This window comes from Schistocerca gregaria, unplaced genomic scaffold (assembly GCF_023897955.1).
Source record: "Schistocerca gregaria isolate iqSchGreg1 unplaced genomic scaffold, iqSchGreg1.2 ptg000483l, whole genome shotgun sequence".
Classification (NCBI taxonomy): Eukaryota; Metazoa; Arthropoda; class Insecta; order Orthoptera; family Acrididae; genus Schistocerca; species Schistocerca gregaria.
In genome coordinates, this window is record NW_026061892.1 from 36,028 (window position 1) to 59,682 (window position 23,655).

At 36.7% G+C, this 23,655-nt stretch overlaps 2 protein-coding genes across 2 annotated transcripts in view; one reads left to right on the forward strand and one right to left on the reverse strand.

The window, feature by feature from the left end:
- LOC126313420 (probable phospholipid-transporting ATPase IIB) overlaps positions 1 to 4,976 on the forward strand; it is a 40,758-nt gene extending 35,782 nt beyond the window's left edge. Inside the window, exon 4 of the mRNA XM_049992362.1 lies at positions 1 to 4,976. Coding sequence (XP_049848319.1) covers positions 1 to 134 — 134 coding nt within the window. The 3' untranslated portion in view covers positions 135 to 4,976.
- LOC126313419 (probable phenylalanine--tRNA ligase, mitochondrial) lies at positions 4,784 to 23,655 on the reverse strand. The gene is made up of 6 exons (XM_049992361.1): positions 22,564 to 23,655; positions 11,636 to 11,792; positions 5,877 to 6,008; positions 5,496 to 5,656; positions 5,303 to 5,425; positions 4,784 to 5,150 (listed from the first exon to the last, which is right to left on the reverse strand). Exons 1-6 carry the CDS (start codon positions 23,110 to 23,112, stop codon positions 4,983 to 4,985), a joined length of 1,290 nt encoding a protein of 429 aa, XP_049848318.1. The 5' UTR covers positions 23,113 to 23,655; the 3' UTR covers positions 4,784 to 4,982.

Here is a 23,655-nt window from a genome sequence, read left to right on the forward strand (position 1 = left end):
ATTCGAGTTTCATTCAGACAACAGATTTCCTATGGAAAGTGCTTGTGATAACTCTTGTGAGCTGTCTGCCCCTTTACATTCTCAAGTTTTTGAGGAAAAAATTTTCACCGCCAAGTTATTCTAAACTTTCATAACTGTCTCGCAGTTATGTTGATCTAAATATAGTCTAAAAATACATCTGATGTATGTCATTGAGAAAGCTCATAATGCCAAAGATTAGTGATATAACATAGTATGTATTTCAGCAGGACAATTGCAAGAATCTCAACACAGTTGACTGCATATGTTGTGTATTATATACAGAACTACATTGTGTTGAGCATTGTAAACCACTTTTTATATGTGACATTTTGTTTTTCATTGACTGTATAGGTTGTGTTTTAACAGTCACTGTAGTGAGAAACTTTCCATGACTGATTTCTTAAATTTATTATTTATTAACAGCGGCAAAGTGCCGTAGATATTTATTATTCTTTCCTTTAAAGTCAAATGTTGCATCACAGAGATAGGTGGAATTTTGTAGCTTAATAATTTAATACATTTTAATCCCTGTAGGGAAAGATCCCTCATATACACACAATTTCAGCCATCAAGCTGACATACATGTTGTTGAAATGAATTTCATATGACGCTCATTATATGTGATAAACGTAAACAAGATATGAATGGCCTTTGGAAGAAGATTTTGACCCAAAGGGATGTACATTCTAGTGAGAGCATTTTTAAAAGTGAAACATTCATTAAGAAATGTCATGGCAATATTTTGTACATATCCAAATAATAATTTTTATATTGTTCAACTAATATTTGCTATATAAACCCATACTAATATATTTATACATACATGTATTTTTAAAATAAGTTTATCATCCTAAAATAAAAAGTTGAATGTTTGCTAAGTAGTATGTGTAGCAGTGCTTGACTCTGGAATTTAGTTTTTTGAAAATAAGAACGAAGTGTTTGTAGAATGTATGACAGTCTTTCATATTTTTGCATAAGAGAAAAAGACATGTGATTACTACATAACTGGCCTTTTTTTCGCCATAGTATTTCAGCGTGTGGCCTTTATGCTTTGACATGCAGATTATCCCAGCTCGTCTCTCTCTAAAAACCACTGTTTTTCTGATTATTTGTAGACAGGAATTTTGTGATTGCTTGTTCTAGCCTTATCGAGTTATGCAGCACTGTTTATATTTAGTTGTAACTTTACCTAAAAGTTGTGTTCCCTTTTCAACATGCTTCTTTCAAATAGTGATTGGAGAATTTTGTGCTATTAAAAAGGGGTCCAGTTTGAAGAGTTATTTGGCAAGGTGGAAAGCATAAATTGTGATTTTTCCATTTTTTTCTATATTTTTACTGCAGGCTTTCATTCAGTTGACATTTTTTTCCCTTGTGTTGCAGTGCATTCAATAAGTAGTTGATAATTACATATTTTCCATGCAATTGGGATTGCATAGAGAACATTTTAGTAATGCGAGCATCTGAATATAGAACTGTATTTTTGCCTTCACTTATCCTGTAGTCAAAATATATGTACCGTAATTACCAACCTATTGTGAAGTTGAAGCTCACAGCTCATACATTCCCATATTTATGTGGGTGAATTGGTAGTAGTGACTTCACAGGTTAGAACAATGAAGCTGTGTTTTAAGTCTTATTGCTTTTGACTTTTTTAAAAAAGCAAAACTTTTACACAGTTACGGGCCACATCAGAAGCTCCTACATTCATGTAACCATAATGCATATTCATTAATAACAGCATTTTAATACCAATATTAAGAACTCAAAACTACCAGCTGCATAATTTAAAGTGTTTTGAAGGGTTATTGTTTCGCAGGAAATGCTACCTGATCACAAATTAAACAGGATGGACCACTTTATGGGGACACTGTTTGTTGTAGTGACAAATTTCATCAAAATAGCCAGTCTTTTGGTTGTGTGTAAGCATTTTACAACAGATGTATTCTTGCCCTCCATTTGCAAATGCCGTGTATGAGATTTGGCCCAAGAGAGACTACTAATGTTACAGATACGTGTACTTACTTACCAGTATGATCTGTTGATGATAACCACCATCAAAGCACAATAAATTTGAGTCAGTGTACATTTAAATTCAGCCTTTCAACCAGTCGAAACATATTCTAAATGTCACTTGACATGATGCATTGTCGATCACTGCCATTTTTGCTATGGAATGCAAGACCATGTTAAACTCATTGTCACTGTCAATGAGTTAATCAATTTCAATTGCATTTACTACAAATTCACTATGTATCTGTATCTGAGTGGTAAAGGAATTAAAATACAGTTTTATTGTGTTTGTTACTTAGGATCATATTTGTTGTACCCATATACCATTTCATTTGTGGAATAAAGACGTCACTCCTTTTCCAGTGCACAGATGATTTATGATGATGATGATGATGATATCCCATGCTTCTTGACAGCATAGGGGAACAGTGCGGAAGACCTGCACTGCCATACTAGGCAAGAGGTGGCTTGCTATTGACAGGTGATTTAGGCGGAGTTAAAAGAGCACATGTTCATTTAACACTGCCTGCGATTCATCATTAACTGTAAAGGACTACTACCCACCTTCCACAAATGAAACAATGTGTAGTTGTTACTCATACGGTCTTAAGTTGAAAATGCATTAACTGGATTTACACCCATTCACCTCTCATGTCTGGATGTAGTACCTTAATAATGTTGTTACCAGTCTTTTCTTTTCTGCCAGAACAGCTTTTTGTGAGCTTATCTACTGCTAATGCTTCATATGCAAGGTTATATAGTTTCTGTTTCTACTACCATCCCAAATATCTCATAGACTTGTGTACAATGCCTACACATCGTACTACAGACCTGAAGATAATTGGGAGTCCATGGATAGCATTACTCAACTCTGTCTCCGGGTTAAAAAATGAAGTAAACTAATCAAACAAAATTTTTCCAAGGAACAGTCTTGGAGGTAGAGAATTTACAATTTGTGCTCTTGAACTGTGGGCGATTACAATGTCAAATCATTTGAAAATTTCATGTAACAAATACTAACAGCATAGTTTATTACATGCTGTGCAGCGCTCAAAGAACTATATTCAAGTAGGAGGTGATGTGACTTACAGTTTCATACAACCGAGAGAGCTATTTCCAGTATCTTATTAAGTTTTTGAACACTAAAAGCTTGCTTGGAACAATAGTGTATAGTGGAATGACATCTTAAATTCAAATTGTAAATGTTTTTGAACCAAGTCATTGCCACAGTTCCCATGAAATTGACAAATCCTATTCTTGATAAAATAACGCTGGACTCCATATTGGTCAGCCACTCACTATAGTAAGGCAGCAGTAAAGTCAGGAATATGCCAATAACTAAATTCTGCAAAAATGTAACTGTTTGTTCATTGAACTGCCATTGATGTTTGCAGTTAAAATCCACATAATTTGTCCAGATTCAATCCTAGGAGCTTAAGTGTTGAAAGGTGGTTATTATCCAATTGTCAAAACCCAAGCAATTTGGTAGATTCTGTAAAGCAGTAAGCCGACAGGTGAAACTTGTCAGTTGCTATTACTGGGGGATGGTGAACAAAATGCAAGATGCAAGGCTTCATATGAAAGCCATTATAAGGGAAGGGGAGGGGTCAAGCCAAAACACTTAACTTTGTTACTTGTCATACTATAACAGTGTCAAGAAATGATGTACATTCACAACTATTTGACTTCTGTATGTTGATAATTAATATCAAAGATATCGTCATCTCATATTAATCGGCATTTCCTAAAGGAAATGGATGCTGATGATTGCAATGTGAGGAAAAGCTGTAGTAACTTTTGCAGTTTGTCCTTTACAGAATCTGTAATCTCCACGTATGAATTTAGTAGTTTTGTGGAGAGTCCTTTTTATGCAGGAAATAATCACTTATTCAATTAGCATTACATGGCAGTTGTAGTCGTTGGTTGTTTTGTGAATAGTTCCTATAACTGTGTAAGGAATCTTTCAGTATTTTATGTGTGGATGTTTTATCCAGTATTTAAGAAGCTTCTGTTATTTATTATTGTATACAAGTTGTTCATGACTGGAAAATAATTGCAGCAACTCTTTGGTTTAAGCACTTTCAGAATATCTTTTTCTTTTTTTGTATTGTTGTACACAAATAATATATCTGCATTTAATTTCATTGATAAATATTGAATCTCTATAAATCCATTGGTTGCATAGCAACAAGAGACTGCTTACTTTTGTGTTTACAGAAATTATTGTTGTTAGTACAGGAAATGATTAGTGTTTTATGAGTTACTGTCATTCTTATCAATACTTTTCCACTGCTTAATTTGTGCCAGTTTAGTATTCACATGGCAGATTTACTAGAACATTTTATGCACTATAAAGCATTTGTAAATGTGCGTACAGAAAATGTGGGGAAATGCCTGAAGGTGTTTATAAAATGTCTTCTTTTCTACATTGTAAATCTCAGATTTTTCATAATCATTTATTCATGACACAGTTAAAATGCAACCCCAGTCAAATAAAAAATTGATGAGAAGTCTAAGTACACTGTAAGTTTAGGTATTGAAAGCAGTAGCAGTTTTTGCAGTGCACAGCTGACTGAAGTTCATTGATTTGAAAGCCAGAGAAAGGTGACTGAACAATTTGTCAGAGAGAAACACTTAACCCCATTGCCAAAGAAAGACCTGTTGAGATTACTCTGTTACGTTTGTATCTTTTGGGTCTGCCGAACTGCTGCTACTTCTCATGCCGGAAGTGGACTTATGTTTTGGTTGACATAAAAAAAATCTAATTTGTGGAATGCAGGTTTATTATACTTACTTATAATATATGTGATACTTTTGTGAAAATAGAGCCTGGGTTGTACATTTGTTTCGATGCCATATTGAATGTAATGTGACTCTGTTGTTGAAAGAATCAAAAAAAAAATCTTTATCAAGTTGTAATAATAAATAACTTTATTTTAAAACTTTTTCTATTATCTTATTGTAACACCAAGTATTTCTTCTGCCATTCTTGCAATACTGTTATGTATTTCATTTACTTCTTTCTGTGTCAGTGTCCTGTCCATATGCCTGTACACAATACGATAACAGTGACTTTTTAATCCTTTCTTTTTATGGGTGAATTCATCGATCAGGGAAATCTGGAAAAAAAAAGAAATTGTATGTAAAAACAGAATAAGTTACCTTTAATGGAAGCAACTATCAAGGTTAATGAGCAAAAACCTACCAATATCTTGTCCATTATCACATATTTTCATATGCTGTAATGAAATAACGGAAACAAAATTCTTACCTGCTCTATGACATCACCTCCAACAGTTCTTACCAAATCATAGAAATCATTTGGTGTGAATGAATCATCTGAAGGTAACCAGAAACTTATATCATTTGTGCACTGAGGGTATATACTTATTGGCTGAAAAATGAAGGGCAAATTAAACTGTTGTCACCAACAGGGAGAAAATGTTTCATTAGTGTTAGCTTACCTTATATTTTATTTGAATATCAGGATCTTTCACATTGAACTGTGACAAGAAGCCAGAATCGGAGCTCCAGAAGAGACGAATGTCAGGAATGGAATATAGACACATTGCTAGTCTTTCCAGACCTAATCCAAATGCCCAGCCAATTCGGTCCTTTACTCCTGCTGCAGAATATGAAAGTACAAACTGATTTTATGTGCAATTAGGAGTACGTAAAAAATGATGACTACATACAAATAAGATAACAAGGGAATGATTTTTTTTGGAATTACTAATTAATTTTCCATTTTTACTCCGTAACCACCAAATCTTCACTTTTCAAAATTATGAATTCTGTGCAGAAGAGCTATTTAGAGTTTTTTTTTTTTTTTAAAAATAGCTTACCACTCTCTAGAATTTCGTTCTCCATAATTCCACAGCCCAAAATTTCCATCCAGTTGTCATCACGTAATACCTCCAACTCCCAAGATGGGTGTGTAAAAGGAAATGTTGTATCTACCCATCTATACTGAAAGCCTGCAAAGTATATACTTAGAAGTAAAATACGTTTCCACCTGATTTCATGTTTTGTACCTGCTAATTATCAGTACACTTCAGCCAGCTATAGTAGTAATAAAGGAATTAAACTTTTGTTTTAATTTACAAAAACTCTAATTGAAACAATAATCTGAGCAACAATGAGAATATGGTAAGTAGCTTTACTAAACAAACGGATAATAATTTGGAATTTTAACCAAATTATAAGATGATAATGAAATATAAGCTGGTTAAAATATTTTTTTATACTCTTCAAAAATACTGGAAGAGCTAGTAATACAGGAAATAAGCTTACTGGAAGAAAGAAATGGTAGAGAAAATCAAAAAGTGAATTACTGAATTGAGTATAGGGAAGTGTAGTAAGAATGCAATAAATAGTTCCTGCAGTTGAAGCGTCATTCAATGAAAGTTAAAGAATGTGGTTGGTTAGCTTCTTTTTACAAGAAAGATGAATGAAATAGCATCCATTGCAACACTATAAGCTACAAAAAAGTAGTGGTGAGAAGTGTGTTCCATATTGTATTCAGTTATTATACATTGAAACAGTTATGTGCAGTGATTCTCTTACTATTTAAAGATGAATTAATGGTCACAAGTTGCCTTTTGCGCTTCTTCTCTGTGTATAGCTACAGTCTTAACATTCTTCAATAAATTCAAATACTGAGAAATTTTCTTCAAAATGAAGAACTGTTTGGATGTCCAGTATCCACTCGTAAAAAACTAAATGCATTTCGTGTGGAGAAAATGATTAACAAGGTTACATGCTGCACTTGTAATCACCTTAATCGGACTCTATAATTTGACTGGAAGTCATGTCTAACACTTTCATACAAGGGTCTTCATATCCGTAAGATTTTACACAGGGGATAAGTAAATATTCAGTGCAGAAATCAAAGGATTTCGAGTTCTATCAACAGATGTATGTTATGTTTAATTCTGACAGGTTAAGATCAATATTTTGAACTCTATTGTATTGGTGACGTGATTGTATCAGTCTGACTTACATTCTGCAGTAGCAGTTTATTGGTTGGTTTGGGGAAGAAGACCAGACAGCGAGGTCATCGGATTAGGGAAGGAAGTCGGCCATACCCTTTGAAAGGAACCATCCCGGCATTTGCCTGGAGCGATTCAGGGAAATCACGGAAAACCTAAATGGACGCGGGATTGAACCGTCGTCCTCCCAAATGCGAGTCCAGTGTCTAACCACTGCGCCACCTCGCTCGGTGCAGCAGTAGTGTCAGGATCTTTCCCAGTGATGGTAATTCAATGAAATTTATGAAAATCATTTCATGAAATAATGATATGCATTTTCAGTTCAGAAGAAAACACATCACCACATTTACATATGAAAACTGCTACGAACCATTTCTCCAACAGTCACCAGTGGATAAATGATTCATATTAATTTCCAAAGTATATCAGCCACAAGATTCACTGCAAACATCACTATGTTCAATAATATCCTACAGGTTGATAGACCCAAGCTTCTTGCAAGAATTCAGGAGACGTAAATGAGGATGGAATTGCGTGAGATCCCGATCCATCACAAAGTGCCAGCTCACGGGATGGACAATGAACAAGCATTTGTGTCTCAGATTGACATGACCACATTAACATTAATGTACATATCTGTTCTTATGTGATGTCTCCCTCTTCCCTGGATCTCTGAAACCTGATGGGTAAAGTGTTTCTCCACAATCTTCACAAGGAAGAAAATCATGGATTCTGTACAACTGCATACAATTCCAAAGAGATTGCCTGGCATAGTGCAGGTTATTTGCGTAGTGTGCATATGTGTCTGCGCACTAGCAAAGAATGAAAGATCAAAAGCTGAGCTAACATTCAACATCTTATCTTTTTGCCCGTATGGTGCTCAGCAGTACTTCTGTTGGGTGAGTGGTTATCTATACTCAAGGTTTAACTAGCCTTACGCATGTATATAAAAAATCTTTCTCTCGGAGTACAGGAAACAGTTATGAAACTTGGATGTGGATACAAAATGTCCAAACATTATTAACATATGTAATGTGATAATTTCAAAACTTTATGTCTCCAGTCATCCATTTTATTTTTAGTTACAGACAACTGAAGAGAATAAGTACACTATCATGAATCTGTATGAGTAAGTACAGCCCTTGTCAGCAGTATCCATTGATTCTTAAGAGGCCTCTGCCTGTTGTTTTAAAAGCTACATAAACACTACATATTATTGTCACAGCTCATATGTATACAATAAATCTTAATGAACTTTTTTTGTATTTTTAGACTGTTATCAACACAGTCACAGAGAATAAAACAATCAGAACTGTTTCTTGAGTAAGGCAAAAATGGTAAACATTGAGTTGTTGTTGTTGTTGTTGTTGTTGTTGTTGTGGTCTTCAGTCCTGAGACTGGTTTGATGCAGCTCTCCATGCTACTCTATCCTGTGCAAGCTGCTTCATCTCCAAGTACTTACTACAACCTACATCTTTCTGAATCTGCTTAGTGTATTCATCTCTTGGTCTCCCTCTACGATTTTTACCCTCCAATGCTAAATTTGTGATCTCTTGATGCCTCAGAACATGTCCTACCAATCAGTCCCTTCTTTTCGTCAAGTTGTGCCACAAACTCCTCTTCTCCCCAATTCTGTTCAATACCTCCTCATTAGTTATGTGATCTACCCATCTAATCTTAAGCATTCTTCTGTAGCACCACATTTCAAATGCTTCTATTCTCTTCTTGTCCTAACTATTTATCGCCCATGTTTCACTTCCATACATGGCTCCACTCCATACAAATACTTTCATAAACGACTTCCTGGCACTTAAATCTATACTTGACGTTAACAAATTTCTCTTCTTCAGAAACGCTTTCCTTCCCATTGCCAGTCTACATTTTATATCCTCTCTACTTCGACCATCATCAGTTATTTTACTCCCCAAATAGCAAAACTCCTTTACTACTTTTAAGTGTCTCATTTCCTAATCTAATTCCCTCAGCATCACCCGACTTAATTCGAATACATTCCATTATCATCTTTTTGCTTTTGTTGATGGTCATCTTATATCCTCCTTTCAAGAAACTGTCTATTCTGTTCAACTGCTCTTCCAATTCCTTTGCTGTCTCTGACAGAATCACAATGTCATCAGTGAACCTCAAAGTTTTTATTTCTTCTCCATGAATTTTAATACCTACTCCAAATTTTTCTTTTGTTTCCTTTACTGCTTGCTCAATATACAGATTGAATAACATCCGGGAGATGCTACAACCCTGTCTCACTCCCTTCCCAACCACTGCTTCCCTTTCATGCCCCTCGACTCTGCCATCTGGTTTCTGTACAAATTGTAAATAGCCTTTCGCTCCCTGTATTTTACCCCTGCCACCTTCAGAATTTGAAAGAGGGTATTCCAATCAACATTGTCAAAAGCTTTCTCTAAGTCTACAAATGCTAGAATCGTAGGTTTGCCGTTTCTTAATCTTTCTTCTAAGATAAGCCGTAAGGTTAGTATTGCCTCACGTGTTCCAACATTTCTACGGAAGCCAAACTGATCTTCTCCGAGGTCCGCTTCTACCAATTTTTCCATTCGTCTGTAAAGAATTCGTGTTAGTATTTTTGCAGCTGTGACTTATTAAACTGATTGTTCGGTAATTTTCACATCTGTCACCACCTGCTTTCTTTGGGATTGGAATTATTATATTCTTCTTGAAGCCTGAGGGAATTCCGCCTGTGTCATACATCTTGCTCACCAGATGGTAGAGTTTTGTCATGACTGGCTCTTCCAAGGCTTTCAGTAGTTCTAAAGGAATGTTGTCTACTCCCGGGGTCTTGTTTCTACTCAGGTCTTTCAGTGCTCTGTCAAACTCTTCACGCAGTATCTTATCTCCCATTTTGTCTTCATCTACATCCTCTTCCATTTCCATAATATTGTCCTGAAGTACATCGCCCTTGTATAAACCCTCTATATACTCCTTCCACCTTTCTGCCTTCTCTTCTTTGCTTAGAACTGGGTTTCCATCTGAGCTCTTGTTATTCATACAAGTGGTTCTCTTCTCTCCAAAGGTCTCTTTAATTTTCCTGTAAGCATTATCTATCTTAACCCTCGTGAGATAAGCCTCTACATCCTTACATTTGTCTTCTAGCTATCGCTGCTTAGCCATTTTGCACTTCCTGTCGATCTCATTTTTGAGACGTTTGTATCCCTTTTGCCTGCTTCATTTACTGCATTTTTATATTTTCTCCTTTCATCAATTAAATTCAATATTTCTTCTGTTATCCAAGGATTTCTATTAGCCCTCCTCTTTTTACCTACTTTATCGTCTGCTGCCTTCACTACTTCATCCCTCAAAGCTACCCATTCTTCTTCTACTGCATTTCTTTCCCCCATTCCTGTCAATTGTTCCCTTATGCTTTCCCTGAAACTCTCTGCAATCTCTGGTTTAGTCAGTTTATCCAGGTCCCATCTCCTTAAATTAGCACCTTTTTGTAGTTTCTTCAGTTTTAATCTACAGTTCATAACCAATAGATTGTGGTTGAGTTATGTCATTTAAATACTCAAATTTTTCCATTTGAGGTTGTATTTTGAGTCTATTACAATCAGTTTTTGAAAACTGGTAAATTCATTGATATTTACCTTGAACCACATTAGGTAAGTGTCATAAAAGAATGTTTATACGGCAGTATACAAAGTACACAACAATCTCCTGATTATCTGGGTGCTTATTATCCTGCTTGCAGATTACCTGGGCACAGTTTGGTAATTTTTGAAAAAGTAAAAAGTGATGCATAAAGTTATGTTACAAGTAAAACAAATATTTTTGATCAGAACACCAATTTCTGGTTATGAAGATGTAGAAGACAAAAAGGTCATGACTGATTCAACTGTGGTGCCTACGATCTATGATTTGAGCACCAAAGCAATGCACTTGTAGTGAAGAAAGTGTGTTTGGTAGAACAACAGAATGAAGACGAGTTGATCAAGGAACCCATTATTAAGCACTCCAAGGCACTGAAATGTTACTAGACTATGCAGTACAAAATTCATTCAACTGATCTATTGGTTCAAAAGAGAGATATATTTTTATGACAAACTATACTGAGGAATAAATGTATTGGGAGGGAGTAGTCAGTATCCTTAGATTCCTGAACAGACCTCTGCAGGATTTTATTTAGTTGACACCACAAATAAATCTTATTGCTCATTTTTGGACCCTAAAAACTTTAGGTTATCCTGATGATAGTTCACATTAACCCGTATAATCAAAAGATTGCTGTAGTGTCATTTTTCACTAAATGTTTTAAGACTCTTAAGTATAGCATCATAATGTTTTGGATTGAGAAGGTGGACAAGTATCAAACACAGGGAGCTGTGATTTATGACTCCTTATACACATTAATAGCTACAAACATCACAACCAGCAATGCTTAATCATAGCAGGTGCTTATGACTAGAGTTTTCATGATGCCAAACTGCTTAACAGACAATACTGCCATGAACTACATTGCATAGCCCTCCAATACAACCAATTTGACTTATAATGTTCAATATTCATGTTTCTATATCACTCCTCAATTTTTTTTTAATCCTTATGTAAATTTCAACAGCTTTGTTGGCCTTGACAATTCCTACCTGATCCAAACAGAGTTTCTGCTAATCCTTCAAGTGTCTGTTTCAATTCATGTTCCATGTGTTTTGTAGCTGCCAAGGTATGGCACGCTTGCTTGGCTGCAGTTCTCTGACTTTTCTTTTCAAATACTGCCTGAATACTTCCCTCGTGTCTGAAAACCTGAAGAGAATCATACAATTAAATTATTATACTGCTTAGGTTGGGAGCCTACAATCTCACATTTAAATGAAAAAGTATATTTTTAATGATCATAAACAAATTTTAAAGTTGGTTTACAGTATTACATTCAGAAACTAGCATCTGAGGTACTATGTTTCTTCAATTTAAAAAAAAAATGCAAAGAGATGTGAAAAGAGGTATTGACAGATGGTTGCAAGAAATTGAGCTGTCACATTGTATGAAGTAGCACTAATTATAACAAAATGTTCCAAGTTTTTTTCTCCTTCCTTCAACACCTATGTAAAGACAACAACCCATAGGTTGGTTTCAGTACAATAATTCTATACTATGTACTATACTACTGGAAGTGGTATAATTGTGGATCTTTGGTCTTGTAATCTGACACATACCCACTTACATCTCCAAGCTATATGCACAACACCAAAAAGGAAGAACAGCTTGTGAATGGAGGAAGATCCACATGAATAGAAAATTAGAGAGAAGTACTTTCAAAAAAAAAAAAAAAAAAAAAAAATGGAGCCTGAGTAAGGCACCATAACCATTTTCTGTTTATTATAGTATTCATCGCTGATTAGAATGGATATAGTGATATATTCTTGCATTTGTTTCTATACTTTGTCATCTCTTTGTTGTGAGCATGTACGGTTGTCAACACTTTGTGCCTTATATTTGTGTTTGTGTCATTGTCTATAGCCTTTCTCTCCTACACTGTTCAATGCATTAATTAGAATTTAACTGGTCTTATTAACCTGTCCATTCTTGTGCAACATATCCTGCCTTACTTAAATCATTTTACGCAGTCTGGCTGCCCAATTAATACTATTCTTTTACTTAGCATACTGTACCTCTGATCTCTTCCAGATATGAACTCCAGCTGGTCATTATTCTCAGCCCTGTCTTTCTTTCCTTTACACTACTCTGAATTCTGTGCTGAAATGTCCCTCCTGAAAATTTTAACTTTCGTATAATTGTGCTTGTCTGCAACTTGACATGTCTTCTTCACTGTAAATAGCAATCCAACTTTTCCTACATCTACACTCTGCAAACCACCATGAGGTTCATGGCAGAGGGTACATCCCATTATATCAGTTATTAGGGTTTCTTCTAAGTTCAGTATTTCTGCGACACTCTCTTACGGATTAAACAAACCTGTAACCCTTCATGCTGCCCTTCTCTGGATATGCTCAATATCCTTGATTACACTTCCCCAGTATTCTACCAACAAACCAAAGTCTACCTGCTTTACCTACAACTGAACCTATATGATCATTACCTTTCATGTGCCTACAAAGTGTTACACCAGGTATTTGTATGAGTTGGCCAATTCCAACAGTGACTCACAGTTATTATAGTCATGGGATATTATGTTTTCTTCATTTTTTGAAGTGCAAAATTTGACATTTTTGAACATTTAAAGCAAGTTGCTAATCTCTGCACCACTCTGAAATTTTTATTTGTTTATTTACACGCCAAGTTTCGTAGGACCAAACTGAAGAGCAAATCTCCAAGGTCATTGAACGTGTCAGTACATGAAATTACAACATAAAAGTAAGAACAGATAAAAATAAAATGTTTATGAACTCAAAAATTTCAAGCCATAAGTAAACGCAACCCACAATGTAACAAAAGAACCAACTTAATTTTTCAAGGAACTCCTCAACCACTGGTATAGATGTGTCAGTACTGTTTGTAATGGGCTAGTGTAACTTGATTGTGACTACTTCTAACATTTTGATATAATTCCCACTTTGTTCTACGTGATAGCCTTATCCCACTAGTCAGTCACCCAGGCTGCCTTTTCGTGCTAGTATACTGTCTAGAATGTTCTAATGGAAAGCAACTCTCAAAGAGAATGATAAGGCAAGCATTTATATTTGTCCTCCATGTTATAAGCACTATAAACATCCTGCCACTCTTGTTCCTTGAAGAGGTTTAAAAAACTCTATTGCTGTTCGATTAACTTTCCTGCAAAGTTTGTAATTATATGTGACATTTGTTAGCACATAAGCCTTTTAGTGTTAAAATTTGTGTATTATTGTCTGAAAGGCCATTCACCTTTTCACTAAAAGAATGCCCATCTAGTAATGAAGAATGAATAAAAATAATGTCTATGGCTGTGCTACTGATCCCCTGTACACTAGTTTTAAAAAAAGCAGTCTGCATCAAATCATATGAATTTAGATCTACCAACATATTTTTTCTTGCACAATAAAATACAAAATTAATACTCAAGTCACCACATATAACTAATTTCTGGCACTTCCTACAAAGTGAATCATGAACCATCTCTAGCTTTAGCAGAAATGCTCTGAAGTCAGAGTTAGATGACCTATAAATACCAAAAATTAGAAGTTTAGTTTCACTAAATTCAACTGCCTCTGCACAACATTTAAATATCTGTTCAGTGCAGTGCCGTGATATGTCCATGGACTCAAATGGAATGCTGTTTTTTACATACATTGCTACCCCCCTACTCTGCAAGGAACTCCTTGAAAAACAGCCAGTTAATCTGTATCCTGGTAAAGCAGGTTTCTGAACTGGCAAATTATTTAAGTGGTGATACAATATTCCAATAATTTCAGAGTCAATGTCTATAATCAGTTCACTACCTTTATCTCCAACAACTCTTATACTTTGATGAAATATGCTAATTCCTTCTCCACTTGAGAACGTGACATCCTCTGAAGGTGATTCTTAAGTTATAGGGACTTCCTTTAAGCAGGTATACCTATCAGCTCACTTCAGTCAAAGAAGGTGCAGCTCTAACACCAACTACTCTTTTTGTTGTGCCTATCACGACTCACCATCTCCGCTAGATGGTAAGTAGCAACTTTCCTTCTCTAATGTTGTCAACTGCTACAGGAATTTTTACATGAGTGATCCCACCACCACCCACTACACTGTCACCAATAAGCTTTGTCAGCCTCCCTTTCCCATACCTACTGCCTAGTGAAACCCAATCTACTGATACACTCAGCTGACACCACTGCAATGTGACCCATGCTCTCTACCATCAGTGCCTTCTCCCCATGTTAACACACGTAACAGCTTCATTTAGATGAGGCTGATCATGACACTGAAACAGTTGCACGAAATGAACGTTAGTGCCACCAGTTTGAGTAGCTATCTTTACCAGGTCACCACCTACATCATGCTTCCCATCCCTATCAAGACTATTCCCAGCTCCACCCACTATCACCTTTTCCTTCGTAAAACTCATAGATAACTCCCCTATGCTGTCAGTCACCTGAGCCAACCCTGCACTACGCTTCACAATGCTGGTGAGCTGGTATTCACTCCCCAACACTTCCTGCAACAGGCGGCCCACACCTCTACCATGTGAACTACCTAGCAGCAGAACCTTCTTCTTTCTATTAGACTTTGCAACTGACTTAAGCCTCCTAAATGCTGAGGACTGCTGCATGTTTCCTACACCTACAACTAAAAGAGGCTCCTTTCGACTCAACTCTGACAGTCGATCAAATCTATTACATATACACAAAGTACAACTGTCTGAATTGAATACCTCCTCCTCTTAGCTGTCTTCTTGCCAATTGCCAGTTCCCACTACCCAGCACCCTTCACCCTCCTCAACCAATCTAGTTCCTTCTTTGGGTACTGCAGCTGCACCTGAAGGGCACAGATCTTATGCTCCTCCTCCTCTATCAATTTATTTCTACTATAGATTCTGCATTTCCAGGAGAGGATCTCACTAGAATTCCCACTGGGTTCCCCACTGCATTCCCCCCCCCCCCCCCCCCCCCAATGAAAATACTTTGAACAAATCCCACACCATAACCCACTTCTCACAAACCTATGACAGAGCCCACACTTCTCACTCGTGGTAAAATTTTACAGTTATCTTAGCAAGATCTGACTGAATATTTATGCAGCTCCTTTCAGATAGTACTTCATTATAGATAACTGAATCATCTGCAAAAAGACTGATTTTACTATTGATATTGTCTGCAAGGTCATTAATGCTTTTCTGAAACCTAGAAACCCAGCATCTACCAGACTGCCTTGATCGAAAGCTTTCAGTATGCCATGTGAGAAAAGTGCGAGTTTGATTGCACATTATCGATATTTTCGAAAACCATGCTGCTCAACATTGAGGAGGTCATTCTCTTCAAGATACTTCAACACGTTTGAGCTCTGAACATGTTCTAAGATTCTACAACACATCGATTCAAAGATATTAGAAGGTAGTTTTGGGGATCACTTCTACTACCCTTCTTGTAGATGAGTGTCGACTGTGCCTTTTTCCAAGAACTGGGCAGGTTTTTTTTGTTCGAGAGATCTATGATGGATTATAGTTAAAAGAGGGGCTAACTCAGCCACAAATTCAGTATAGAATCTGACAGGGATTCCATCAGACCCTGGAGTTTTGTTCAATATTAATGATTTCAACTGTTTCTCGGCACCTCTGACACTAGTACTTATTTCAGTGGAACGAGGCTTAGATTGGTGCAATTCACCTGGGTTTTCCTTCATAAAGGAACATTTTAAAACAGTTAAACATTTCAGCTTTTGCTTCACTACCCTCAATTTCAATTCCTGTCTCATTCACTACGGACTGAACACTAACTTTGGTCCCACTAACAAGCCTTTGCATACGACCAGAATTTCTTTGAGTTCTGTGACAGATCACTTAACAATATTCTGCTATGGTAGTCACTGAAGGCATCACATATAACTCTCTTGACAACCAAATGCTTTTCATTCAGCATCTCTCTTCTGCAGCCCCGTACTTTGTTTTACAACTATTATGCAGTAATCTCTGTTTCTTCAAAAGTTTCTTAACAGTACTGTCTGCTACAGAGGTTCCCTTCTAATACAAATTGTTCTGATGGGTACATATCTATCTAGCGCATGGTCTACTATTCTTTTAAACTTGAGACAGAGATCCTCTTCATGTTCCTGCCCTGTGCTGAAAGTGTCAAGTTCTTCATTGAGATATGGAACTACGGATTTTTTATCCAGTTTATTGAACATGTATACCTTTCTCCTTGTTTCAGTGGTCCTTTGTTAATCATCGTTGCCACAACCGTGTCATGGTCGCTGATACCAGTTTCAATGTTGACATCCTCACAGATCCAGTATATTTCCATCATGAGTGTGGTTTCTAACTATCTGATCTAGGTAGTTTTTAGAGAGGCATTTAGTACCGTTACACAGAATGTCTTAACAAGCCCACCAATAACAAAACTGTAATTTTTAAATTAATTGTTGGATGAAAGTCTCCACAATGATTACAGTATGATTGGGAAACTTACTTACAAGTGATGTGAGGTGTTCTCTAAGTTTTTAGGTTAGATGAGGAAATGAGTGTGGTGGCAGATAGAAGGATCCAATTATTTATGCCCCCCCCTCCAATATTGAGTCTTGCCCAAACAATCTCACATGAAGCAGCTTCAATTTCTATCTTGGTAAATTTGAGTTTCTCGTCTACTGCGATAAATACACCACCTCCATGCCCCATCTGTCTATGCTTTTTATGTGCACTTAAATTTTACCCAAAAGTCTCACTGCTATAACTTTCAGGTTTTACCAGCTTTCTGTACCTAGTATTATGTAAGCTTCACTGCTTTTCATGAGCTCTTCAAACTGTTGGCACTTTGTTGCAACTACTTTGCCAGTTACCATTAGGATTTTAATACTCTCACCTGTGGAGGCATTTCTTTCGTCCTTACACTGATACTTCTGGGTTTCCTACAGCTATCATCATCTGGATGAGTTGCCTAACTTAAAATATCCAATGTGCACCCTACATACAGTCAGCTGCCTGAGTAGCAGCTTCTGATGTGTAGTGCACAACTGACCCATTTTGGGGGACCCACAGTTCTCAACTCTATGGTGCAAGTCCAGGAAGTCACAGCCTAGCTGTCACAGAACTTTCAATGTCTCTGGTTCATTCCTCACACTTGACTCAGAACCATAGGGCAACGATCAGTTCTGCAAATTATGAGCATCAATGAAACTCCACGCACAATGCTGGTCTTCCCAACCTTCTCTGCCAGTCGCAGTAATGACCCAAGAATGACTTCGGGTCTCAGACGACGGCACTATTTGTTCCAATGGGCACCACAATTTGCAGTTGGTTGCACACTGTTCCCTCAAAGGCAGCTGGAATATGTCTTCAACATGTTGAATGGGGACCCCAGGCATACACACTGACTGCACCTGGTGCCCTTTCCTTGCTGTCATTTCCCTAAGGGGTACCATCATTCGCCATGTGTTTGAACTGTCGATGATTAATGGACCTCTATCCTGTTGTGTTTGCCTCCTCCTGACACCAGAAAAACAGCTTTCCCCAAAATAGGTGAAATGTGTCCCACTGGCTCAGTTTCAGTGAAAGACAGCGTATCAAACTTATTGGTCAGGGGGATTGGTACAACACCCTGAGTCCTCCCTGGTCCCCGTCCACCCTGTACAGGATGCCTAGATCTACCATTAACATGCCACTTGCAGTCAAGTGTATGAGTAATGACAAATCTTGTACCTTCTGCACAGGAGAAACAACCCATGGGAGGGAGGGGATAGTAATTGGGGTACCTCTGCTATTGGTATGACAGGTACTTGACTCTCGGGAGCTCTTCCAACACACCAATTTGCAGCAGCTGCCAATCGTTTGACAGTAGTCAGGGCGATTTCCAGCTTCTTATGAATGTCGACCAACTCTTCCCATGTTCGAGAACAGCATTCACAGTGGAACTGCATTTTGGCTGTTGCAATGTATTACAAAGCAGTGAACAAATAGCTTTAAATTAAGCCCACTGATTGTCTGTCAATCTGTTGAGCTAAAAATTTGGTAACTACCTATAAGAATTTAACCAAATGCACAAAACAAGATTTCTACTAATGCAAGACAATGAAGAAGCTTGCAAAGAACAGACTAATGTGGAGAACTGCATCAAACCATTGTTGCATCTATAATGTTGTGCACGTTTATGCACTACAATCTTGCCTTATTAGTTTTTTCACAATCATCTGTGCACTTGGTTTTGAAGACATTAAGCATTAACTGCCAATCTCTGTACTTAAGTCACATTCCATTAGCTTTTCATTTCTCATTACATTTCACACTGCTGAAGATTTTCTTCATGACCCATAAATGCTGTTTGACTTCTGAAACTGATATTAAAAACTATGTACTTTTGTGAGTTTAAAAAGTTATTCATACACCAGGGGCTTGGAATGCATGAAGGGACACTGAATTAGATGTTAGCCATTACACGTCCATCACATTGATTAGTTTACAGAATCATACACTAAAGCTTGCTAAAAATACATTATTAAAATACGCTGAAATCTTTCTGTCCAAAACTATGTTTTTAATGTTGTTTAGCAGTCCCTATTGTATTCTGTAAATGTTTTAATGCTTATCACCACCAAGTTGAAGCAGATTACATTTAGCTTTTCTCATCCTCAAAGCAGGTCTGAGCAACCTGCCCTACCTTTTAACCTTCCCCAACATACTACCCTTCTCTCCTCCCTGAAGAATAAGCTAATAATTCAGGACGTTAGTCATGTACTTTTGTGTGTGTTTATCAACAGTATTAAATATTTTGCCTCCTAAATGTAAGTACTGGGCAGAAATTCTATCTTGTAATTTCAGACAGTCACATTTACAAAAAAGTAAGAAGTTAATAACAGATAAGTAAATCTGGATTCAATAAGCACCAAATTCAAGAAGTTCTATTGCTCCAGAGAAAATCACAGCTACAAATAGTAAACAATACACTCAACGTGCTATTGTCTTACCAAGGCTTGCAAAGCAAATTATGTGTTTATCAAATGGATGCATTACATGCTGAGGGATACTGTGACCCTTGTAATTAACATTCAGATTAAATAACTACAGGTCACACACAATTTGATCAAGTCTAATGAGATAAGCCTGACATAGGGAATAAAACTGTGTGCAACCTGTGGCTGTTTTATTTGAATAGAAATGATTTGTGACTTCCATTTCAAGAACATGAGTATAGTCATTATTCTTTCAGTTTCAAATATGCTTCTAATAATAGATGTTAACTTTGTGCTAAAAGTCTGGGCCACCACTGGCCCAATTTTCATAAAAGAGTAGGCCAATCTAAAGTGGTGCCCACTTGAAAGCAAGTAGCACTATAGGTGACTCACCCTTGTGGGAAACCTGTCAAACAATTTTCACAATGCGTATGACTTCAGCAGAGTTTTATCTACAATGTCTGTCATATCTGATAACACTAATCAAATTCTGGAAGAATTGGACATTTACAGTAATCTCAGCAGTAAATGCCTTGACAATATAGGTTACCAAATTTTAACTATGGAATGTATTGTATTAATGGCAGTTTATGTGGGATGAAACTGGTATAAGAGAAATTTATAATACAGCAGTTATTAATTATACATTTATTTCTCATTTTATTCAACAGGTTCACAGTAACACTGTCACATGACCAAGAAACACCTCATTACTCTTCACGAATAATGATTGAAAATATAACAAGATGTCCATTTTCAATGAAACACCAAGGAAAAAACAAACCAGGATGACTGACACCGTAACAGTCCTGAATAATACCTACAGAAGCTATACAGAATGAACCAGAACTGCACTGACAAACTTTCAGAGGTGGTAGTATGGACCAAAACAATAAAACTGGTTACTAAACATATGCTTTAAAACACATATCCTAAGAGAGCCATCAACTTTTGTTCAGGAGAGGAGGTGTTTCACAGCAGCAAAGCAGAACAAGTGCTTATAGTTCTGAAGATATACATCTTGGAGCCCACATTTATTAGGCATTTTTTCTCATTTTGGTCCATACTACCACCTCTGAAAAATCATTGGCAGAGTTCTGGTTTACCCTGTATAGCTTTTGTTGGGATGATTCAATTATGTTACCTGGTTAGTCATCCTAGTCTTTTTTTAAAGAACCACTGGTATGCCTGTGGTAAATATGAGTTCATCAAAAGCGAAAATACATGATTTGTTACTAAAAACTGTCAACACTTACAGAACAAGGTCTATCAAAGGTAACACCTCTGAATAACTTACAAGACTGTGCTCCATATATAAAGTTCATTTCTTTATCTCTTGGTCACTGAATAATGTTTGAAACAAGTGTCTTTCATTAGTAATAAATTCTGTGAGAAAGTATGAATTGACAAACAACTGCATAAATGGACTTTACGTCAAGTGTTTGAGCTAAAAATATCATCTTTGCCTGAACCAAGTTGCCACAAATAATACCCCCATATGACATGCACTAATGAGTGTTCAGAGTAAACAAGCTTCAGCATGTCGCAGACATATATGGTGTGCAGCATTTTATACAAGGAGCTGCACATTTCTGCATTAGATTACAAAAGATACATCACATGACTGAGCTACCCATGTATCTTCAGTCCTAGGAATCTTGTATGTCTATTTGTCTTGTCAGTATTGTAAGAAAAATAAAAACTTGTTACTGAACGATATGTGCAAATCTGATATACATTCTGAAAAATGTTTCTTCAATGCCTGGTTCTCTACTTCCAAATCAACAGAATATGAAAGACTTCACATTGTTATTGTTTTATATCTGCCTTTTGTGTCTGTCCACTGACAACTTAGGCAACATTGTGTGCAATAGACTGAAATGTCCATTTTTAAGTAAAAGTGTTTCCTTTTATTGTATTGTGTTCTGGCTGTTTGTGGTAGATGAGGCATTGCTTACACCTCAATCTTGCAAAAGGAATCTCAGTACAACATTTATATGTCAGCAGTGTATTAGACGGAATCCACTTACTCTAGATTCTTAGTCTATATGCCCACATGAGCTGACATCCTCTGCTCCACACATCCAGACTCTCTTACCACTCATAGTTTAAAAAAATCTGTATTTGTTTTTATGTCTCTTGAGAATCAACTTATCAAAACTGTACTGCAATAAATGTTGACATGACTCCTCAAAGCCTAAAGTATTTAAGTCAATTCTATGGCACATTTTAATGTAGAAATAAGCGAGACAAAACAAATTTTTCACTCTACAGCATAATCATACACTGTTCTGAAAGTACCTGGAATATTAAAACTACATGCCACACAAAGACCCATATCCAAAATCTTAATATTTGCACAAAATGCTCAATTACAAACTAGCAATTGTGAAGAATTAATATATCTGTGATACCAGACCTAACATTTTAAACACGGTTTGTCTCCTCTAGAACTTTAATGTGTTGCATTTGGTACACAGCAAAAATCCATTCCATTATTCACTTGGTTGACTTATGTATTTATTTACGAATATTGTTACTTCAGAGCAATGAGAAACATAGGATGACAAAAACTTATAAATCTAGCTTCCTCAATATCTATAATCGTGAGCACGCAAGAAAGATAATGAAGTACACAGTAAATGATTACTATTCAGATGTTGTGGCTTTTTCCTTTCATTGAGTACTGTCATTCGCATAATTCATTATAATGCAATTCTGTTTGGAGGTATCAATACATGTATATGATTGTTGGAGACAAACACATGCAAAGTAAAGCCTAGTGCTAAATACTGCATGCTAGTGTGTGGCAAATATTTGAAATGGATGTGTTGGGCAATATAGAGCGGTCTTAAAACCCATTTAATCCAAATGACATCAAAAATGACCATCGTACATTTTCAATGATGTTTGGTGTTATACTGTGTTTCCCCCCCCCCCCCCCCCCCCCCCCCAACATAACTGTCAGTGTACGAGAACTATTACATTACTGCATACTCACTTCTTCAGGAGTGCATATCCTGACAGCATCGACTTGGTGAAACGCCGGATAATGTTTTGAATCTATTTCATCTCTACGATATACATCACCTATAATTAGGAAATTGTTTAGACCACTGCCAATAAGTTCAGATTGGTGGGCTGTAGTGTGTGCTCGCAATAAATTGCTTTTGTTTATATAGTAACAATCACTTTTTTGCCGGCTGGGATGGTCATGTGGGACAAGAAGGCTGTCAAAATTCTGCTCGACGGTAACCACAGGGCTTAAATCATCGAATACGGCGAACAAAGGATTTCCCCTCCGTCCCACGAATGTCTTATACATATAGTTCACAATGCGCTTCTTGACTAAATGCAAAGGATGACCTGGTTGAGAATGTAAGTTTTTTCCAATATAAGAGAGAACTTTGGGTGTTACATTTGTCCACTCATCTCGACTATATGATTTGCCCTTTATTTCGATGTTTGAGAGTGGTTTAGTTTCATTTACTGTAGAAAACGAACATCGTATCGGTGATTTCGGGAAAAAGCTAGTTAATTTTCGCACCATTTCTTGTACGGGACAGAGACACAAACACCACTTCAATACAACACCTTACATCCTCTCATAATATGAGGAATAAGAATGAGACTCATATGTTTACATCCACACCAGCGTTACCAGCTCAGAAAATGAAAACACACCAGAGATTAGAGAAGGACTAGCACTAGCAAGCCCGGTTGGCGGTTAGCTCTCGATATCTCTTTCGCCATGTAAAGAATGTTGACAGCACAGAAAATATAGTTATATAAAATGTAGTGTAGTTTGAAACCTGAAAGGCGAAACACTTAAAACGGTCTTAGAGGCAGGTATTGTTAGAATTATACCACATTACGTGGTGGGTGCCATATCGAATATTCACTACGTTTGCATTCGGCACATCTTCCGAAAGATGAAAACCGACTTTCTAAAACGGTTTTTCGCTCTCCTCTTGACATGTTAAGTTGTTCAGGATGCCTAAATCAATGAATACAATAAGATTCTAATATCTTAGAAGAGTGGCATGTCTGCAGAAGATGCCAAATTGCCAACTCGGCTAGTTTGCCGATGCAG